Source organism: Antechinus flavipes, chromosome 1 (genome assembly GCF_016432865.1).
Source record: "Antechinus flavipes isolate AdamAnt ecotype Samford, QLD, Australia chromosome 1, AdamAnt_v2, whole genome shotgun sequence".
Lineage (NCBI taxonomy): Eukaryota > Metazoa > Chordata > Mammalia > Dasyuromorphia > Dasyuridae > Antechinus > Antechinus flavipes.
Window position 1 is genome coordinate 132,295,848 of NC_067398.1, and position 24,012 is coordinate 132,319,859.

Consider the following 24,012-nt stretch of genomic DNA (forward strand, 5'->3'; position numbering starts at 1 on the left):
TGCTTATTTATAGCTTGCCAACAAGGTGAATTAAGGCAGTAGCCAAGAAATTGAGAAAGAGGGAAAAAATTGCTACTCAACTTCTTATATTCACAGGGATGGATTATATATAGATTATTGGTTATGATCCATCATTGGTTTTACACGTTGCTGGTTTTGTAGCTAAAAGGTTTGAGTCTATCTGGTCGGTTTCAGAGAGTGAGATTTTTTTTTTCGAGGTTTACCTGCAAAAGTTAAAGTTCAATAGATGTATTAAGTGAAATGGATTGTGTGTGCAAGAAGGTCTGTCTACATTCTGTGTGCAATGCTTATTGAAAAACATTAGAGTAGATATTGTAATCCAATGTCTAAGTCTCCATCAGAGTATACATGCAAATATTTCATGCTTTGTTCATAAAATATGAGAGGTGCTAAATTAAAAGCCAGTTAGAATAGTCTGTCATTAACAACTATTTCTACCTCCAGTGTGTGGGGAAGACTGTGCCAAGTACTGTGAGTTGGCTACTTTGATGCACACAAATTGTCTAAATCAAAATTCTTGCTGTAAGGATGATATTAATCTTCTTTTTGAATCATTTTATATTTTATCCAAGATATTCAGGATCTTTGAATAATAAGAGTTCTGTTATTTTTTAAGCAGTGTTCTGATTTGAGACTATTTCTGCTCTTCATTTGAAACATTTAAAAACAGTGACAGGCTTCTCTCTACTTTTTTTTTAGCTCCATGGTGCAATGTATGGGAGTGGAATATATCTTAGTCCATTGTCAAGCATATCATTTGGTTACTCAGGTAATACTACAAATCATTTTCAATCTTAATGTCATTGTCTTTTGTTTCTCTTGTTCATGTTTTGATTTTTATTAATATCTCTTTTTCTCAACATTTTGGCATAGTTACTACATTTGTGTTAAATATCATTGTAAATGTCAGAAAACAAAGGAAAAGCATAATAATGTAGGAGGAAAGTGATAACAAATACTAGTCACACAGCATTTTTTTTTTAAGTCAGGAAAAGCTGAGTTCAAGTCCCAACTCAGACATAGTGATGTTTTCATCTTGTGCAAGTCACTTAACCACCTAGTACTCTTAAGACAACGGAACATAGAAGAGTTGCTTTTTATTGGCCAGGATTATTTCTTCTTGAAACTTCTATATAGTGATCAAATCAGAAATTTGGAACAACAACAAAAACGCCCAAACATATAAAATAAAAACTACAACAACATGGTAATTCCTGACTCGGATATTTTCAAATTTCTCTGTGGCTTTCCTTTCCCATTAAAATTCAGTGTTTTAATTTATCAGATTCATGTTTGAAGTTTCTGTTAAAATGTACATATATATGTATATTTTTAAATCTTTAAATATGGTGATATTCTTAGAGACTCTGCTTCAAGATTATGAAATAAGAAAATCTTTATGGTGCTTCTGGTTCCTAAACTCTGTTGTGTGTTATGGATTACATCTCTAAAAATCAGAGAAGTGTTCAAAGTACATCGGTGACCTTTGAGGTAAAAAGTTTCAGATTATTGTGTACAATAAAAGTGCTTTATCAACAAGAGTTATTATTAGATTGTCTAAATTGTCTAAATAACTCTTGTTGATAAAGCACTTTTATTGTACACAACAATCTGAAATGTAGTTAGATACAGGTGTTATCACAATTTTACAAATAAAGAAACTGAGACAGAGACTTTAAATGACTTGTTTATGGGCACACAAGTAAAAGGTATAGAATGGCAATTTGAACAGATCTCAGGTCTAAACTCACAGCTCTTACCTTTTACCTTGTTAACTCTGTAAGAGAGCATTGATTTGAATTTGTATAACTTTGATAATGTTGCTATGTTATGTCCTGTTGAAGTCTGAATTATAATACCTGCCTCTCCAGTGTTTGATTTTATTTCATTAATTTTAGAGAAGTTTTTAGAAAATAAAAAGGATTTAATTTTATTTCATCCTATTTCAATTTATTTTTACATATTTTAAAATATTTATTGATTTTTTTTAGCATTCAGATATTCTTGGTGTTGTGTAAATTCACTTGCATAGAAATGGTAGCTGCCCCAGACTCAAAGAATGTCGTGTGGAACATAGACCATTTCTGAGAGAGATAATAGGGCCAAATGCAAAGAAATTGTTTTACATATTTGAAACAAATTCTACTAAATACATGAAACTATCTCCATGCATGTATGTATGGGACTACAGAGATGCATTAAATAATGTTTGTTTGAGCATCTCAATGCAGTATAATCAGAGAAATTGCTCTGTGGAAATAATGGCATATTTCAAAGCTACTTTCATAATTTACTGATTCTCTAGTTTTGAATTCAATTTTCATGAAGCATAGAAGATACCGTTTTGGGGATATGAATTAAATTGTGAACAGGCCAGAGGATTTGTGTTCTCAATTACTGTGAAATGAGATCTTTTATGATCATCACGCCAGATCACCATATAAATTTAATACATATATAAAGGACAGAATGTAATACTAGTTGAGAGAAGTAGGATAATACAGTGATTAAAATACTGGGTTTAAAGTCTGGAGAAAGATATCCTATCTCTAACATATATTATCTCTGTGACCACAGATAATCCTGTAATTTCTTTGTTTTTTTTAATTTATAAAATGAGACTAATAATATCTGTAGTCTCTATCTCATGAGACTTGAAGTAATTAATGTGTCAATAGTTTTGAAAACTTCAAATGTGCTGTATAAAAGTCAGTTTTTATTATTATTATTATTGTTATTGCTACTACACCTTAGTATTATATTGTACTCGTCAGTGCAGTTTTAAGCAATTAAGCTTTGTAAGTTTAAAACTATTTGAAGGCTTTTGAGATACCTGGAATTTTAATTTTTAACATTCCTATTACAATCATATATTAAACATGCTTTAAGGGCTGCATGTTAAAGTGCTCATGGTTTGAATATAATGAATTAAAATAGAAGCAATTTTTTTCCAAGTCATTGAGCATCTTAGAAAAAATGGGAGGAAGGAGAAATGTTTTTATTGCTTTAAAACTAGAGGTTTTGTAAATAATACATGGGTGGGAGTGGGAGAGAGAGAAAAAGTGGTTTGCAAGGGATCTACAGATGCACATATGACTCCCCAAATAAGTTAACACATCTTTTCACCATTATAAATGTCACACTCATGTATATTAATATTTTCTAATTGCATTTGGTTTCTGCTGTGATTGAGAAAAGAAAAAAAATGTTTCAAAGCTATTACAAATTCTGAAATATTTTTAAATGAATTTATGCATTATTAATCAGTTGCCAAAAAACAATGGTACAACTAGTATCATGTGAGACTTCAAAAAATTTCATGATGAGAAAAAGGGATCTTCAGAGGCAAATGTTTAGAAATCATTTGTCTGCCTTCCTTTTCTATAAAATATCTTAGGATTTAGTGTCTCCCCTCCCTGTAACCTATAACAAGCAATTCTTTGCCCTGATAAATTGTACTAGGAATTATTTGTACCCTGCAAGAGTACCCTGTGATTTCCCCTTTGAATAAAGGTCAGTTTTCAATAGGGAAAGGTAAGTGCTATTTGGAAGTGATGAGTGATGTAAACTATCAAAGGCCTATACTAGATAAACATTTGAAGATACCCAGAGGGGTAAGCCAAAGTTTTTATCCTACTGTCCATGCAAAACCAGATGCACAAAGACAGAGGATGATAGAAGAGTGTGATATATGAAAAGTTTGAGAGGTATAATTTCTAGGTAATCAGTCATGTTATTAATTATGGCTAGCAAATAATTAAAGGATTGTTATTTAACTATCTCTTGGAAAATGTAGACAGATCATAGTGGCCTATTGATGCTTATATGCTCTTGGAAGAGAGAGTTTTCCCTACAGAAGGCAATCAAGTCTGATTGGTTAGCAATGAGAAAAATGAATATTATAATGAGAATTGGACCTACTCTTTCTAATGAGGGACTTGGGGAAGAGACTTTTAAGTCAGTCACTTTTACTTGCAAACCACCCCCCAGCCCCAGGTTATTTAGAACTTTGCTCTAGCTCTCACTCAAGCCTGAGGAGAACACAATGAGTTTTCCACTGGGAAGAAGTTTGAAGAGAATATTAAATCCAATCTCATTGTCAGCCCTATTCTTCAGGGACTAATTTGATCTAGGATAGATAAGGAAATAGGAAAGGAAAAAATACTATATCTCCCAAATAGTAATTGGTTATTAATATGAGAGAAATAAAAATTTCTCTCAAGGATAAAGCGACCACTAATATAAAGCAACTAATTGGTGACACATAAAGCTTTTTCAATACTCTTATTGAGAGTACAACTATTATTTTTCTTTTTACAGTGAGAAAGAAAATAATAATGATAATAGTAATATTATTGTTATTATATTTTGAAATACATGTCATTTCATTTGATCTTCACAACAGCTTTGGGAGGGATTGGTACTTTTTATTTTCCCCTTTTTAAAGCCATAGAAATTGAGGTAGACAGAGGCTGATTGATTTGTCATGGGTCAAATTTTAGGAAGTGTGTGAGACAGAATTTGAACTCACGTCTTTTTGTTGCCAAGTCCTGTAGTCTTATTTGTTGTACAACTATTAATCAACATGATACCTTTAGAGAAATGTTTATTTCATATATAGAGCAAAGAAAAATTGATGTCTAATTAGGACATGCTTCTTAATTTGTTTTTACAGTTTTTTTAATTCCAATTTTATTATGACACATTTTTGAAAATATTTTACTTATTCATGGGTTATATATGTGATTTTATTTGTTTAATGATTTCTCAGTGAAATGACCTGGACCAATGCCAATCAGCACTGACTTTGTAACTTAAGAGTTTTAGAGTTGTCTTGTGCCCTAAGAAATCCCTCCTCATTCCCTCCTTCTTTCCCTCCCTCCCTTCCTTTCTATCTCTCTCTTTCTCCTTTACTTCCCCTCTCTCCTTCACTCCCCCTTTTTTGTCTGTCTGTCTCTCTCTCTCTCTCTCTCTCTCTCTCTCTCTCTCTCTTCTCTCTCTCTCTCTCTGTCTCTGTCTCTGTCTCTGTCTCTGTCTCCCTTCTCTTTCTCTCTCCCTATGTGTACTATACCATAGCTGCTAATTTAACATATTTTTTTCTAATGATAGGAATTTGTGTGAGTATGTATTTCTGTCAGTTAGCTCCATATGAGGCGAAAACTGCCACACTCCTATTACTAAGTAGAATAGCTAAATTCTCCCCTGTAATCTCAGCTACCACTATTACCACCAATCACTTGAAGCATCTAGCTCTGAGCTTATGTTCCATTACGTCTTTCCATGGAACTTGACAAAAAGAGTCAATCATATGTTGAATTTGCTCCATCCAGATAGTCCCTGAAATGATGGCCTAGTAATCTTTGTTTCTGTTTTGTTTTGTTTGGATGTTTTTAGGGATGAACAAGAAACAGAAGGTGTCAGCCAAGGATGAGCCAGCTTCCAACAGTAAAGGCAGTAATACATTGCAGGTAATGCAATTAATCATGTAACTCTTTTTGGCTGGTGACCCATGGATTTGTTATTTAGGAGGAAGCTAATGTTCATGCTTTTAAGCCAACAAAATGATTATTTTGAGTGGTCAGCAGAATTAAAGAACAAAGATCATATAAGAGCAGAGAAATTTAAATGCTTTCTCTAGCAAATACTACTATAGGCTGAAAAATTAATCCTTTGATGAATTGTGCCATTTCATAGACAATAAGAGTTAAAGAATTAATCATTTTATAAGCAAAAGTCTTCTTATCTTGAGACTTTTTACCATAGTGCCTTCTGCATGTTGTGCCTTGGTAAATTTTCCTTGTAAAAATGAAATCATTACCACTGGTTCTTTAGACAACCTTTAAATTTCTCTTCATTTTAGTGTCTGTAAAGTAGAGTTTAGTGTTAGTTTAGTTCATACATGTACTTTGCAAATGATAATATTAATAGATATGGATCTTATAATTTACATAGACTTACACTATGCAAATACACGAATATGTGTGTATATATCTATATGTCTTTCACATCTGTTTATCTATATATCAATACATATAATTATGCATATGTATACATACATATAGATATATGTCATTGATAGATAGATATCTCATTGGATCCTTGCCAAAGTAATAAATGTCTTTTCATTTTGCACAAGAGAAAATTGAGCATCAAAGAGGTTGAGCAGTTTGCTCCTGCTCAAAAAAAGCTGGTGATGTATCCTAAATTTAGATCCAGATTTTCTGTTCTAATGTTCCATAGGTTTTCCTCCATAAAGCCATTCCTTATTTTATTCAATTGTCAGGTTTTTCTGTAATACCTTGTTTGCATCACACATTTCTAGGAAAGAAAATGAGAATTCAGAAAGTGCCCATTTTTATTCCTGGCAAGTATTTTCAAAGAGTAATTATACTTTTCTTTGGGAGGAATGACTTTTTTTGTGTGTGTATGCGTAAGTGCCAAACTCTTCCCTGGGCTATTATTTAATGTATGTTATAGTCAAAATAGCCAGAATATATGTGTTATTATGACTAGATTTGATTTAAAAAAAATTAACCCATACTATGAAGAATCACAAGGGTCTTCCCTTTAAATTGGAGGAAGCAAAGTAGCACAGTAGTACACTAGACCTGGAGTCAAAAAGATTCAAGTTCCTATGTATCCTCTCACTTTCATTTCCCCTCTTTCTTTATTCTTTTCCCTCCCTTTCCCTCTTTTTCCTAAATCATGCTATTGGAGTATATGCTTTGGTATTTGATTAAAATATGTATTTATACACTTCAAAATAAATTTTTAGTTTAGATCCATCCCCTTCCCAAAATTAATTCTTTTCTACCTGTTTCTTTAAGGGGAAAAAAAAATCTATGTTTGTATACCTGAGACAGATACATAGTATAATGATTGAAATGCTGGACTTGGAATCAAGAAGACTGAAATTCAAATACTACTTTTGTGACTGGAGGAAAATTTTTTAACCCTCTCTGGGCCTCAGTTTTTTCATCTGTAAAATGAGGATAATAATAACATCTCTCTCCCGGGGGTGTTATGAGGATCAAACAAGAAAATATTTGTAAGCCTACTTCATAAACCTGAAGTATAAAGCATATACTAATAGCTATTGTGGGTTGTTATTATGATTATAATTTTTACTGTAACACTTTAATTTCTTTATATTAAAAGGGAAACATTACCAGTCAAATGAGACAAAATAAGTTATATTCATAATATTAGAACTATCTTATGAGATAGCTAGTGGCAATATTAGGGTATTAACTATTTTATCTTAATGATAATATTATTTTTCTGCTTATAGATGTAATTTTAAAATATTTTCCTGGAAATTGAGTTGACTTTTTATGCATATGATTTCTTAGGTTTTATTGTAATGTCACAACATTGTTTATTTTTATTCTTTAGTCACAGAAAAAAGGACAGCAATCCCAGTTCTTGCAAAGCCGTAACTTAAAATGCATAGCCTTATGTGAAGGTAAGTTGAGACGATTCACAACTTTTTCACACATGAACTTCCTGAATGGCTATCTCTAGAAATAAGTTTATATCACTACTTAACTTATTATTTTGAGAAATTAATTTACATGTACATGTTGAATATTTATTAATATTAGAAAAGAGGATCCCATATATATATATATATATATATAAATAATTTAAATATTCTCTTTATTCCAGCTGCCTCACTCTGTTTGAACCTGTTCTTATATTCTCCAATTCTTGGATCCTTTTCCACTCTCAGAGTTCATTACTTATATTTTTGTTTAATTTTCTTATCTGGGGAAATCTGGAACCCACAGACATTTCAACAATGATTAGTTTTTACCTTGAGTCCCTTGCTCCTCCTCCTGTTTTTTTCTTTGCTCTTGTCTTGTTAAACCCCAGTCTAGTTCACCTACTATCACCTTTTCTACTCTTACTTCTGAGTCTTTTGAGTATTGCTGGAGCAGGTCTTGGTCTGTGCTAACTAGCTCCCCTAGAAGTTTATTGTGTCTAAATTGAACTATATCCTCATTGCTCTATTCTCTATGTTATACAGCAAACATCTTACTCTTCTCTGTTCTGGATTCTTCCTCTCATAGTCTATCAAATTATTCCAAAGCTTCTCCCTCATCTTCACACCCCACTTGCTTTCCTACCTATCTTTCAGTACTTTACTTTGCATTTTCATATAATTGACAAAATTAAGAGGTATCTAGAAAATAATTTCCTTTGTAACCTCAAAAGATCTCTTTTTTAATTCTTCCATTTCTCCCGCCTTCCTGTCTCTCAAGTTATCCTTCTTTTTGCCAAAAGTGAAATCCTCCACAAGAGTCCTTATACTCATCATCTTTCTATTTAGTTTATTCAAATACAAGTTTATTAGAGACCTACTGTATGCAAGACTGTGTGATAGGCATTGAACATACAAAAACAGAAACAAAACGGTCCATGTCCTCAAGAATTCCATGATCTACTGGGAGATTCCACACACATATAAACAAATGCAAGATAAAGTAGGAGAGGAAAAGCATCCAGGGGTTCTTGACACAAGCAGAGAAAGAGGGAACACGAACTTGGAAAAAAGGAGGACATGATTGGTGAAGATATGAAGTGATTTTGAAGTATGGAGGAGGGTTTATGAGAAATCTCTCTATAGATAAGCCTTAATTTTCTCTGAAGAGTGGGAAGCCATGTCATCTGCTAAGAGATGGGTAGGAGTGGAGGTGGAGCTTAAGGAGATTTAGAACAACTGCTCTGGGGAATGTGAAAATGGAAGAGAAAAAGAAAGAGACAAACACTATATCATGGCCCTATTTTTCTCCTCCCCTTTTCCTCTAAAGAATAAACTTTACTTAACTATGTGCACTTCCCCAAAACCCATTTATTTAACTCTATACAATCTGATTTTTGTACCCAATCCTCCACTGAAGCTATTTTTCCCTGAGCTTACCAAAGCCTGTGGACTTTCTCCAGTTTTCATCCTATTTGGACTTTTCTCTAATAATTCTAGTAGTCACTAGTGACTCCCTCCTCCTATAACCAGTGCATCCTGCCTCTATCTTGTACTTTCTTTTTCATTTGTGTTCCATGGAATTGCTCTATTTTGCTTCTCTGCCTTCTTGGTTCCTTCACTGGTTTGTCTTCTTGTCCATTTTTATATACTCCCTTTCCTTCAGTCCCATGATATCAGTTCTTATTACTGCAGTTCTAGATCTCAAGCCCAAACCTCTTTTGGAGCTCAAATTTCCTGATAGATGCTCTACAAACACTTTAGACTGATCTTTTAAAGAAGTGAATTTAAAAGTGCCTTCTTTTCCTTTTTGCCATACCTTCTCACAGCTTTGTTCTTTTTGTTGCTAGAACTAGCATTGAGAAAGTACCAGTTCAGATCTTTAGAAACATCATTGATTTTCCCTTCTTTTTTATGTGGCTATCAGTTGCATAGTCTTCCTAATTATTTATCCATGATATCCATATTTCTCATACTTCTTTCATCTTGTTCACTTACATCACCACTCACTTCATGTTCTCATTACCTCTTGCCAATTATAATAACTTGCTTATTGATCTGCATTCTTCTAGTCTTGCCATTTTCTAATCTTCTCACAGCTATCAAATTAACCTTTCTGTTTCACAGATCTGTCACTTTACCATTCGACTACCTTTAGGGCTCATAAAATAAAATACAAATGGTTCCGTATGACATTTAAAGCATTCTACAGTCTGGTTCTTACCTCTTTTTCCAGACTAATCTCACATCATTTCCCCTTATACATTCCAAGCTTCAAGCAAACTGAACTATTAGCTGTCTTCTAATGTTGTTCCAGATTCTATAATTCCTAGTACTTGTGTAGGCCATACTTTACAGTTGGATAACACATCCTCTATTTATCTACTTTTAAAATTACTTGTAAAAATCCTTTCTTTAAGACTCAGCTTTATTATTACTTTTCCCACAAAACTTTCCCTGATTTACTCATTCTGCAGTGATTCTGTATCTTTCTTTGCCTTTGTTATGTTCAACTTTGCATCATAATTATTTTGTCTGTGATAATGATGATCTCTGTTGTAAGACTGTAACCTCTTTGAGGATAGAGAACAATACTGGATTTCTTAAGTGTTTTTTACTATTAAAAATCCTATGATTGTCTCCTTTACCTCTTCTCTTTTCCCTTTTCTTCTCTTCCAAATGATAATTGTAGAGATTTAATCTTAGGATTTAATTAAAATAAGTTTGCATATATGCACACACATATGTATATGTGTTTATACCTGTTTATACATAGAAGAAGAGGGAGAGGAAAAAGAAGTGTTTTTGTGAACTAAAGGGTAGATTCAAGGATTGTGCCTCCATATTCTATTCTAATCATATATGTATATATCCATCACTTAAAACTACACATATTTTAAGTAAAGAAAATAAGAATTTAGAAAATGACCGTTTTTATTCTTGGCAAGTATTTCAAAGAGCAATTATATTTTGCTAAAAGAGAAATGATTATCTCTTTATAGAGATGCCAACTAATCCCTCAGTTGTTATTCAGTGTGCTGTGTTATAAATATGTATTAATAAAACTACATTTAATAATAATATTCATCCACACAATGAGAAGCTATCAGAGTCCTCCTATTAAATAGTCTCCTTACATGTACCCCCATCCCACCATTCAAAAATAATAGAACTTTAGAGCTGGAAGTAGCCACAGTCATTATTTAGCACAGTTTTCACTTTTTAAGAAAAGTTATCAAAAAAACTAATTTTTAAATAGGCAAAAACTGGTCTCATCCAGTAGTTCATTTTATAAATTTCTTGAACACAGAGCTTATTCCTGGCATCAGCTTGATTTTTGCTTTTAAATGCAGTACTTGATCCTGGAATGCTTCTATAACAAATATTTTCCACTATATCTTTTTTCAGTAGGATTTTTCTAGGGCACAGAAGTAAGTTCATAGATTTATTCCTTTAGAGAAAAATAGTGCCTTGATTTTATTTGTCTAATATTTTATATTTTGGGGCAGTGATAACATCACCAGATCTGCACAAGCATGGAGAGATATGGGTTGTTCCAAACACTGATCATGTCTGTACAAGATTCTTCTTTGTGTAAGTAGCAGTATTTTTTCCCCTCAGTTTTGTTAAAAGAAAATGTTATATATGAGTGAAGGGGGTGGGGGTAGTGGGGGAATATTTTCAAGACAATTTTCCTTAGTCCATAGTAAAGCAAAATAGATAAAATGTTTTAGTTTACCATAAATATATTGTTTTCATTATTTGAAGAGGGAAAAGATTGCAACAATTGTCTGATAACATTAATAAATTAGGGACTAGAAAAATCAAAATGCCAATTTTGCCAATGTTGATTAACACAATTTAAAATAGAAGAAGTAATAGAAAATAAAAGTGAAATTCTTTCAAATAATTTTTTATGAACAAATAACAAGTTTTTGCTCTATTTCCCTTGATCGTTTTGGTTCATAAATTTGCTTTTTGTATTCACCCTATTGTTACCAATTTAAAGAGCAACATTGTACTGTAGACAAAGCACTGGTCCCAAAGTCAAAGGACTTGTTTTTAAATCTTTCTTCTGGCACTTATCTACCTTTATTACTTTGGAGAAATCACTTAATCTCCATGGATTATTTTTAAAATGAGAGGCTTAGACCAGATGGTCACTAAGTCTACTCATCAGTCACTCATGAATCACCAATCATTTAGTAAACCACGTGCCAGGCACTGTGTTGAGTCCTTTTTAGTTCCCAGTCTATTATTAGCTTAGGTTCCTATAATCTGCTTTTCAGTTAACATAGCCTATTAATCTTTAGCATTTAGTATGGGTTATTACTATAGCTATCACCATTTAAAATAGAGTACAAACAGCGAAGTTTTTTTTTTCCTTATTTGTCCAAAGGTAGTGAATTTCTTCAAATGCATGCACTTGGGTGCATGCACACACACACAAACATCCATATACATCCATCCATCTGTGTGTGTGTGTATATATATATATACACACACACACACACACACATATATAAAATATACATACATATATACACATATTATATACATATATATGCATATATACATATATATACATATAAAATATACATACATATATACACATATTATATACATATATGCATATATACATATATGTATATATGTAAAATAAATAATACTGCTTGTTCACAATTTGTAGCTTGGTTTTCCAAAGGGAAGCTTATAGTCACTAAGATGATATTGTTGAACAACTTCAAGTTGTAGCTAGACAACAAGTTCTAAAGTTCTCTCCTAATTGATTGTAGAAATTATAGTCGATATTTTTCCCCTATAATTCATAGTAATTCATTTCAGGAACCATCCAATTAATTCTGAAAATACTGAAAAGAAAGTATTGTTAGCAGCCTGATTCTCAAGTTTTCAAGTCTTCTTATTTTTCTTCTTTGAGATAACTAAAAACATTTTCCATGGGTAGAAAATACAATATAACTTACAAGTCAAATCATACTTATATACATAGTAGGTATTTAATAAATATTAGTTGAATAACTAAACAGTTATTTGTGGGTTTCATAGTGAGGGTCTTGCTACCTTCTGCTACTTCGGGTCACCAAATAGTTTGCAAGAGACATTATTTTAAGATTGTAATTTTCATTTCTTTATTAAGAGAAATGAGATTACATCCCTTTACTTGGCACTTCAGGAGAGAAAAGGCTAATTACATGAAATTGATAAGATTCCAATTATATAAAAAAGGGGAATTTGTTAACCAACTATTGTACTTTCTAATTACAATCATATGTTTTTTTTCAGTAAAATATGAGGTTTCATTGTTCTTCTAGTAGTAGGGCTCCCTACTGAATGTTTTTTTTTTTTTCAGGAAGAGTCTCTGTGGAATATAATGAAATGCTTTATCACAATTAAATGATGATCAAACAAAAACTTCATTTCTCCTTTACTTTATATCCTGCTCTATTGAGCATCTATGATCTCTGGTGACTAGAAATAGATTAATGTGGCTTTGTTCCTTACCTTTGTCATTAAGTGAAAATAATAAATGTGAAAAATAGTTTTCATGTTAATCTGATTCACAGAATGTAACAAAGAATAAGACCATTACTTACTGATTTATTCATACTTCTTCAAAAAGAAAAAGTCATGCTCAGAGTGACATCCTGAGCAATGAATCATTCAATTAAGCCTTAGGTAAAATGCTTATAGACTGCTATACTAGAAAGGTGTAAGATAAACTTGGTGGAATATCTTTCTCAAAAGTAGGTATTGTAAGATTGCATGAACTGAGACAACATTGAAAAGACTAAAAGTGGTTGTGTGAATTTGTATTGTCTCATAAAATAGATATCATATGACTAGATATAGATAAATTTACAGCCCCCTAAATAAATTCAAAAAAATATTGTTTAGTTAAATTTGATCAAATCAGCACACTGTGATAGAAGTATTATTAACAAAGGAAATACTACCAGTACTCAAGATGAAAAGGATAAAATAGTATTTAGTAAGCTTTTATGAAGTGTCTACTAAGTGTAAGACACTGAGATGAGCATTAAGGGAATAGATAAAAAAGATAAATATACAATAGTCATTTACTTGTGGAAACTTTCTATTAAAACTTTAATGTAGAAATATAAAAAAATATCAACAGAACTTGTTGCCCTTTGGGCAGGAAATTGTTTATTCTTGGGATAGTGGAATAACTGGTTTTGGAGCCAGAGGATCTGAGTTCAAATCCTATCACTTGCTCCCTGGCAGTGTGATATTGGTTAAGTCAGTTCATGCTAAGAGCCTCAGTCTCATCATTTGTAAAATGAGGTGGAATAGGTACGATTCCTAAGGTATTTTTTAATCTCCAAAATTTATGATCGTGTTATCCAACCCAAACAAGTTACTAAATTCTCTTAGTGCTCTAGGAAGCTCTAAGAGCATTAGATATCAAGAATTTTCCATACCATATTGTAAGAAGGAGTTTCCTATGTCAGGGAAATTATAAAATCACAGATCTAGCCATCATCATCATTGACATCATCTCCTTCTCTGCTTTCTATTTTCTTCTTTGTCTGTGCCTCTTTTTATCTCTTTGTATCTATCTTTGACTCTGTCTCTTTTTTTCCTAATATATTTATGCTAACTACTTTTTAGTCTTTGAACTATACTGTGAGCACTGAGAATTAGTGATAAATACTGAAAGCTATCTAAAAAAAGATAAAGAATGGGTGATTTCAGGCACCTGAGTAAAGCATCACACACAATAAATTTTATTCTTAATTTTTTGTTAGGTGTGATTAAATCAGAAGAATATTTAATTGACATAAATTATTTTATCACACTCAAAGGCAAAAACATGAATGAATAATCCCTGACTTTGTACAAAATACTATTTCCAGCACTAAGAACACAAATTAAGATAGTCCTTGCCTTCAAGAAACTTATTTTCATTTTTCATTTAACCAACATCTACTTAATTTTCTTTTATATAATTTGTACTTGAAAAAAAAAAGAATAAAAAAAACAACACCCATATAACAAATATGCAAAGTCAAATAAAACAAATTTTCACATTGACTCTGTCCAAAAAAGTGTATTGCATTATGCACTCAAGTTATTCAACTCTTTGTCAGGATTTTGAGTAGTATGGTTCATCATCAATACTCTGGAATTTGTTCCTCATTGCAGTGGACAGAGTTTTGTTGTTTTTATTGTATAAATTCTTATTCTGTTTTGGAAGGAGCTTACATTATAATAGGGAAGAAAATACTTATAAAGGAGTTGTGGCCAGGGGAGTTAATTGTGGTCTAGTAAATCACAAAAACAAGGAATGCAATGATTAAGTCAGTTATTGTTCTCTTTCCAGAGACAACGGGAATATTATTTATTAAAGCAAGAATTGGAAATCTGTGAGGTAGGATGGAGAAGATCCAAATTGGATTGTTGAAGCAATAAAGCAAGAAAATGGGTGGGGTGAAGAGAAAGCTGCTTCATTCCAGGGAGTTCAGAGTCACTTGGCTTTTCCAAATCTTGGCTTCTGGTAGTCCAGTTTGGAGGATAGATAAACAGCTCAGCATATTCTTAATTACTTGGCAAAAGGTTTCTTGAAACTTAATCAGAAATTTATTAATACACAGTTCATTAAAAATCTTCTAGCATATATATTTTTAAAAGATACTGAAATGATGTTCAGTAATTTATTAGTTCCTCTATACACATCAGAATCATAGAATTTTAGATCTGGAAGGCATCTCAGTTATCATTTAATCCAGAAGTCATCAATTTTATTTTATTTTTTTCCCATCATCGATCCTTTGTACAATCTGGTGATGCCTGTGGAATTCTACTCAGAAATAATGTTTTAAGTACTTAAAATAAAATACAGAGAATTAAAAAGAAACCGAAATATATTTAGTTGAAATAGCTATTAAAATATCAAAATAAAATGTTCATAAATCCCAAGTTCAGAATCTGGTTTTCAGTCCAAATCTTTCTCAGAAGGAATTCTAGCTATAAAATAACCAACAATTGGTCATTTGCCCTCAGTTGAAAACTTCATGAGGAAGAATTCCATTTATCTTGTAAGGCATTCCATTCTTTCTGTTGTAGTAGGTAGGAGGCTTTATATTGTAACTCATTGGAAGACTTTCTTCATGGGGCAAAAAGAATGTGACCAAGTCTATTTACTTAATCACCTTTATGTAAATAATTCCTAAATATATGTCTTAAGGCCTAACTTCATCACTCATCTGAGATTTAGTATTATTTCTGTATGCATGTTCATTATTTCCTCTTGGATCATTCTCTCATCCCAAATGCTATCTATCAAAACCAAAACTCCATCATCTCCATCTCCAAAATCAGATACTTATTAGAGCATCCTCACTTTTTAATTATGGAAGCTATCAGCAGCCCAGCTATAAAATCTCCATTATATTACTACAAAAATAACCTTTTATTTCAGAAGATTATAGATTTATAAGAGTAAGAAGCCCCAGATACTATCCTGTTTAGCCCTCTCCTTCTGCACATGAATTCAGAAATTGATGGTCAGAGATATTAAGTGAATTTCCTGTGACCTCACAGCTAATAAATGCCATGTATTTTTATGTAATCAGTATTGCACATCACTGTTATTTCAATTTTAACTCATTGCTTTGATTGTTGTCATTCTCTGAATGAAAGATACCCAGTAATTCTCCATTGTCTGTAAAATATATTCTAGCCTTTTTAAAAATAGCTTTCATTCCCCTCCATAATTTGGACCTACTTGCCTACCTAGACTTGTGCCCAGATTAATTATCCACTTTGTTCCAAATGTATTTACTAATGTACTTACTGTTACTCATTTGTTTTTAACTTTGATTATCTAAATCCTCTATTACTTAATGAAATATGGTCAAAGGCCTAATAAAAATGTCTTTTTATCCATGAAATCTTCACTGATTAACTGCACCTGTTCTCTAACTTCCAAATTACTGTAGCACATTCTTTTATTCAACTAATATGGCACTTAATGTATGTGTCATAATGAATATCCCTAGGGAAATGATAAATTCTTAAAAGGCAAAGACTGTATCAGATACTTTTATTTTTTTGTATCACACACAATGATTTTCATAGAGTAAATATTTCACAAATATTTGTTGAATTAAGAAAAAGCTTTTTCAGATAGAATATAAGCTCTCCTATGGTTTGCAAACCTAGAAAGTTTTCAAGTATGAGCCTGGTCACAAACTTTATTTATCTGCTATACAAAGACCAACCTTGTTTCTAATTGAGGATATTAGTATTAGTTGGCTCTTAAAGTGATGTATTTATTTGATGATGGTTACCCATAAAATAGACTGGAAGGTTACTCAGTTCTTTGGTGCCCTCTACTTCTCTAATGCAGATGGCAAAATAGTGAAAAAGTTGTTGGCCAGGACTGGGGGGTTAGGAAAACTTTTTCTTTCAGTTAAATGAAGAGTCCTTTATTCGCAGAAGGGAATGAAAGAGGTGGCACAATAGGTCTTGTGCACCCAAATGCTACAAAATGATTCTTTCCTGGGCCACTTTGCAATCTCATCTCCAGATGAACCAAGCAAAGAAGCCACCGTGGATGTAACTATTAATTATGCACTAGTATCTTTTATATAGGATAAAGACAAATTTTAGGAAGAACTCTGACAAAATTCTCCCAACTACTTAACACATGTAACAAACTATTTCAGTGTGAAGGTTGGCACTATACTATAAGGAAATAAAATACTAAGCACAGCAAAATTAAGGGCCAAAGACTTTGATTGGTTAAATGACAGAGGCATATAAACGATGAAGGTATTCATCAAACTGTATGTAGTCAGTCTGTTGATCACTCAGAGTCAGTTTCAAAAACAAAATCAATTAGAAGAGTAAAAAATGACAATTGGAGCACTATCCATTTTTAAAAAGCTATAGAATACCCCCCAAATAAATGAGAAATGTAAAAATATGAAAACATTTGTCACCAATTTTTAGGGGAATGTGGCTGAAGCAAATCAATCAGATTAACAAGTTGGAACTAAAAGCCTAGAAACTGTCCCAGAGAATAAACACTTGATTAAACAGAACATAAGCAAGTTAAAAATTTGATCAAGCAGAGCTATACTGAATTCTGCTATAGCAATTGTTTCAAAAATCCAAATTTATTCCAACACAATTGATATATCAGAAAATATTTTGAATTTGCTTATACTTGATATATTTATCAAGAAACAGTGAGAGAACACAGACAACTCCAAACTTTCATAATAATTCACAAATTACTTTAGAATACTCATTTCCAAAAGCATATTTCCATTCTTTTTTTAAGGCAGAGTATCCTATTTATTGTTTATCTTCTGGTACAGTAGAAGCTGTTAGTATAATATATACACCCTCCCTGCTCCCCCACCTCAGAGTTAAGATATCCAAAGGCAACATCTTCTAACCTATCCTGTGAAAAGGGGGCAGAGATTGAGCAATAGCCCAAGATGGACTCTACCATTATTTATGTATTAGGCTAAATGATGCTTAGTTTTTGTTAGGTTTCTATCTTTTAATTTTTGATGTATCATTCATGAAGGATATTATATGACCATATAACTCCATTTTCCCTATGAATTGTGTGGTTTTTAATCCCATGATTTTACATGGAATGGTGCTTTCTGGGAATGCATTACTAGTACACCTGACTGTACGCTAAAAGAATAGAAAATATTACAAATGGTAGATCAGTATGTCTTATAAATATTAGTTACCTAATATATGCTGATTTAAATTAAATGATACAATTATCTTAAAGAAACAACTCAATAACCCAATAAGTACTAATTAATAAAAACTAATGTTTATGCTTTGCTTTGAGTTTATTGAATTTGTATGAGAACGTTCTATAAGTACAGGCAGAGTAATCTTGTTAAATAATTGAGACAAGAACAAGGCATTTGCAAACAATTTTCAACAGATAACATCTTTAACTGACCATAATGAATATAAGATCTCCCTGCTTTTTCTCTTTGTTGAATATAAAGTAGGAAAATGAATTAGTAAGTCAGGATTTAACCTTAAAGAAACTACCCAAATTTGTGCAAATTTGCCAAGCACTTAATGTGCTTTACCTCTTTTATTTTTGCTTCGACTTTGAAATAGGTGCTAATGTTTTCCACATTTTACAAATGGGGGAAATAAACTCAAGTGACCTAATCAGTGTCATACAATTAATAATTTATTAAATCCTGCAATAAAATTCAGACCCAATTTTGTTTCCCATGCACATGTTAAAATCACACAGGTTTTTTAAATTAAAACCTTAATTGTAAAATAATCTAAACTAAATATACCAGTGAAGAAAATTTTATTCATGTGTTCATTAAACTCCTAAGATGTTCAGTCTTATGATGGTGAATATCCTGTGTAGAGTCCATATGCAAAGATTGCTCCACCAACTTTGAGTATATCCCAAAGTTCATTATCACATAGAACATTGTAATATTTCTCTCATTCTCTACAATTCTCTAACACCTAAGTAAAATTTGTGGCCGTTACTAATCCCATACTAAAAGTAGAAATTTCTGAAAAAAAACTCTTATTGCCCAAATAATAAACATACATGAACATTGATGGGCTTCTAATGGCAGAGAGTTGTGGAAATCCCCTTTTGGTTGGAGATGCAGGTCCTTCATGAAAGAATTCATGAACTCAGAGAGTTTTAGCTGGCAAAAATGGGAAGTTTATATTTGGATGAGAAGCCAGCTTTGGTAGAAAAGACTTACTTCTTCAATGACAAAGTCCTAATAGAGAAATTACAAAAGATTTTTCACTGAGAATGTCTTCTATGCAAAAGAGGCAAAGCATGCTATTTTGGACATTCTGCAAAGAAATGAGAGAGCAGAAACCTATTTTATGAGCAGATCTCAGGGGGGGAGGGGGAGGGGCAATTTGAGCTGATCAGATCAGGATCTCCCAACTGAAATTATTTTGAAGGCTTTTTCAGGCTGAATTTGAATGGAGATCTGGCTGTCAATGGGGATGATTTGCCTTAGAAATGGCCCAGTCTGAGAAACACACTCTCTCATACACTCTCTGGTTTCTGGGAAGCAAGAATTTCAAAGTGTTAATTTTACAAATTAATAGGGAACAACATAGTTTCACACTCCCGTCAAACATGAATGAGTAACCAAACATGATAATCCATTAGTGTACAGAAATCATACAATTAGAACTGAGGCCTATGACCCTACAGGTGAAATAGCCAAGTACACTATGAAATTATATTTATTTTTTTCTTTGTACTCATGACAGAATCAACTCTGTCAACTCCTCTTCCTTCTCACTTACAAAGAAAACATATGAGCCATGGTTTTATTGAGCCAGAATATCCTTAAATCTGTTTTAGTCACAACTAGAACATATTGGTTTACTTCATTAATGTGTCAGCTCAATCAGGTCCTATCCAGTTATTTCACATTTTGAATTAACCAACTGTTAAATGAATATTTGTAGATATTCTTAAAACCAAGTGATTTCTGCGAACTTCTACCTTATTCATAGTTACATTTGTCCTCTGTTCTCTACTCACATAATTATCACACCCACTGTTTTGACCCTTCATTCCCTTTTCCCACACACTACAGAAATCTCCCCTAACAGCTGCCAGTCCCTGCTTTGTAAGCTATCCAAACAAAAAAAGAGCAGTGTTGCCCAACTGACCAGTTCCCTTTGGGTGCCTTGTAGAGAAGTTCTGATAAAGTAAAAAAAAAAAATCTCAAAGATGGAGAGTCATCCTGCTAGAATTAATTCACAGATTCAAACCATCTGTAGGTCAAGGGACAAAGCTTTATTGTAATGTTTAGTAAGCTGGCAAAATTCCTAATGATTAATAAGGATTAATGAATCTTTTATGGGAAAATTCAGAAAAAAATAAGCTAATTATTCTAAATGTGAGCAGCAGTAAATCAACTGGTGGTCTCTGGAATTGAAGATTATAGATAGCTTAATCTTCAAATTATATAAAGTAAAAGTGAGCATCAAAAGATAGCTCCAACTATTGTAAATAATTCTGTCAGTACAAGATACTTCTACTGGATCAGTTTGTTCCTTTCTGAGACCCACTTAAATACTGAGTTGCTACCAGAATAAGCATGTTTTGCTGGAGTCCATTTACCCTAACAATTCTACTCATAGAGGTTGTTATTTGTCTTTTGGTCTTAAAGAGGACCATGAATTGTCTGATGTTTGTCTTTTTTCTTTCCCTTCCTTTTGTTTATATAGGATATCATATCCTTACCTGCTGGTACTCTTCCCAAAGGAATGATTTTTGTTATTGTTGATCATTGAAACATTGGGATTTATAGGCTGGATTTCTTTCATAAGGACCATGCCTTAATTCCCAATCTCTATGGCTCTTATTGGCCAACAAGAAGTCCCAGGCCAAGCCCTACTTAGTCATTATTTGGACAGATAGACTCTGAGTAGATGTAAATTGCAGTTGCTTCTATTTTGACCAGAAATCCTAAGCGTCTCTCTCTCCCAGATTAATTTTTTTTTGACTAGGTAAAAGAGACCATTTTCTGCCTCATTTCTTAGCTAGTCTTAATTACTGATTAGGTATTGCCTCATTCAAATTGAGACCTGTTAAATACTTTAATTTAAAAAGCCAAGGTCTCCCACTGTATTCAGGGCCATATCCAATCATCCTGATCTTTATCTTGCTTCTAGATGCAGATACCTCTGAAGGAGAAAGTGAGGCTGATGATTTTGCATAGCCCTTTCTCACTTTAATCCAAACTCACCATCATGTCTTGGCTGATGTCATGGTCTCTCTGATGTCATAGTCCTCTTCAAGAATGAAAGACAAAGTATCACTTTTGAATCTCATATTCCTCTAAAAGAATTATTTAAAAGAATTCTAATAGGGATGAACAATCTGTCTTTGTAATCCACCATATTTAGTTTTTTAACCCAGAAGGAGTTGAACCAGAGAGACCTAGATTCAAGTCTGGCCTAAATACATAAAGAAGGAGCTACAACCTTTATTTTAGTAAGATCCAGTTATACATACATACATACATATATACATATATATACATATATACACATACACACACACGTGTGTGTGTGTGTTTATTTATTTATTTCTATTTGTTTCCAAGAACATTTAAGTTATTTGGTCAAGTTTCCAATGAATGAAAAGTAATATTAAAGTGTGATTTAAGTTCATGGAAAAGAGAGACTTTCAAAGGAAAACAGGTCTAATGGAAATAGATATGAGAGAAAGAAAAAGAGAGAGAGAGAAAAAAGAGAGAGAAAGAGAGAGAGAGAGAGAACATACATATATATTATATATATATTTTCAACTTTACATAAACATGTTACAGCTAAAAATGGAGTACTGGCTCACATTCTAAATGAAGAGACAGTGGCAAATTTTGAACTGTTTCTGTTTTATCAAGTGAAAACTTAAATACAATGTTTGTTTAGGCAAGCTTTTTTTCACTGTTAAGAGACTTCATCAGTGCTGCCTGCCATTTCACAAGTATATTTGAATTTCACAAGCTTTAATTTACACTAGCAATATTTGGGGCCCATTTGACCTAGATAACCAAGACAGAAGTCCTTATGCAAGGGATTTTTGTTTAAAAGGTCTTTACATAAGAAATGTACATGCAATGTTCAATTCATTGTTTTTTATTGTTCTTCCATATTTTAGATAGTAATTGTTTTATTTTAGAAAAGATAACTTTCAAACACATATGTGAGAATGAGAACAGATTTATTTCCTGGAAAAAATCTTAGTGTGAACATTTGTTGATTAAGGGAAATTGGGAAGGGAAAAATCCTGATATCTGAAGTGAGTTATGGTAGTATATTTTATTGGTCTGCTTTATCAGAAGTACACAACTCAGTCTAGTTAATTCACAAAGTAAAATATTTTCCCAATTGGAAATGCCATCATTAATGTGCTATGTTCCAGCTTTGGGAAAATCTTACTGTCTCCAATACAGCCCATTCCAGTTTTTGACAGTACTAAAAATGAGGAACTATTTCTTTATGATGAACAATTTACTGGCAATATATTATCTCCTTCTGAGGTAGCATGGTTCTTATACATCAACTTATGGGATGATGTTTGGGAAGGATTACTGTACATCATTGTAGATCATATGTAAAGTATTATTTTTAGTTTGGTGCCACATTTTGAGGAAGATCTAAACAAAAGAGAGCCTTCAAAAGAGGGTATCCAGACTGGTAAAAAGCTTTGAGGTTCTGTTATATATAAATCAGTTAAACAATTTAGGACTATTCAGCTTGGGGAAGAGAATTGGGCAAGTTTTGGGCCTTCAGGTATTTATGGAAGAGAGAGAAATTTTTTTTCTTTTCTTGCTTAGCCACAGAGGGCAAAAGTAGGAACAACAAATAGAAAACTGTAGAATGCCAAAGATATAAACTCTATGTGAAGGAAAACTTCCTTTCCTAACAAAGATTTCCAAAAATGAATTGAACTATCTTGAATAATATGCTAGATATCCCAACATAATGGAGATCTATAAACAAAGCCTGAATTACCTATCTTTAGAAATTCCATAAAGTGGGGAACAGTGGATGGAAATTCTTGTTTAGGAATAGTTAGAACAAGATGGTCTTTGATCCCCATTCCAATGCTGAGGTTCTGTGGTTTATATCCTGCTTCTCTGCCTTCAGTAAACTTCTGCCCCTTGACCCTTAATTCTCCCATGTCTTACTTATTAGCTATATCTCATTGTATTTCAGTATACCTTAATTTAATGTTGTTTGAGAATAAATTTCCAGACTTAACAGGTCTCTGTGGTAAAACTATTACATAAGAACATCTGATTCATGAAGATGCATCTGTATGAATCAACAAAGTGAGATTGCATAAACATCAAGTCATCAGAATAGATCACTGGGTGTGTAGATTTAATAGGAAGATAATAGAATCACTTTCGATCATAAAAGATGAATTTCATTTTCTGCTTATTTTAGTTTGATTCTAGCTGCCACATCTTGTCATGCTCTTCAATTTACAAGACATTTAAGGGTGGTAAAGAAAAGGTGAGGGCCCATGTTGATCTCCAAGGCTCTCTGATTCTTTATTTTGGAGCTAATTACTTGGGATCTCTGAAGCTTCTTTTTGAAGACATTTTTTATAAACAAGAATAAATTCACTATGTATTACTCATTGAGTGTTAGTAAGGGAGTTTAACAGATGGTATTAAAAGTAAATTTCCTATTATTCCTATATTCATAAGTGAGTTTATTTAAACAAATGAACTATTTTGAAATAAATTTTGAAAAAAAATCAAAAGATTCAAAAATTGTCTTATAGAATGTTGTATGAATGTTGTGGATTTTTTTTATCATAGTTAAAATTCAAATTTATTTGAGAAACAACTCAATATAGAAAGCATAGAGTTAGCTCAAAAAAGACTTAATTAAATCTATAATGAAAAAAGATAAAAAACAAAATATGTTGAGCATGGAAAGATGTC

At 32.3% G+C, this 24,012-nt stretch overlaps 1 protein-coding gene across 1 annotated transcript in view; it reads left to right on the plus strand.

The window, feature by feature from the left end:
• The window catches only part of PARP8 (poly(ADP-ribose) polymerase family member 8), a 217,234-nt gene that overhangs the window by 187,324 nt on the left and 5,898 nt on the right, over positions 1–24,012 (plus strand). Inside the window, exons 22-25 of the mRNA XM_051990612.1 lie at positions 721–790; positions 5,416–5,489; positions 7,417–7,486; positions 11,014–11,098. Coding sequence (XP_051846572.1) covers positions 721–790; positions 5,416–5,489; positions 7,417–7,486; positions 11,014–11,098 — 299 coding nt within the window. The remainder of the gene's footprint in view (positions 1–720; positions 791–5,415; positions 5,490–7,416; positions 7,487–11,013; positions 11,099–24,012) is intronic.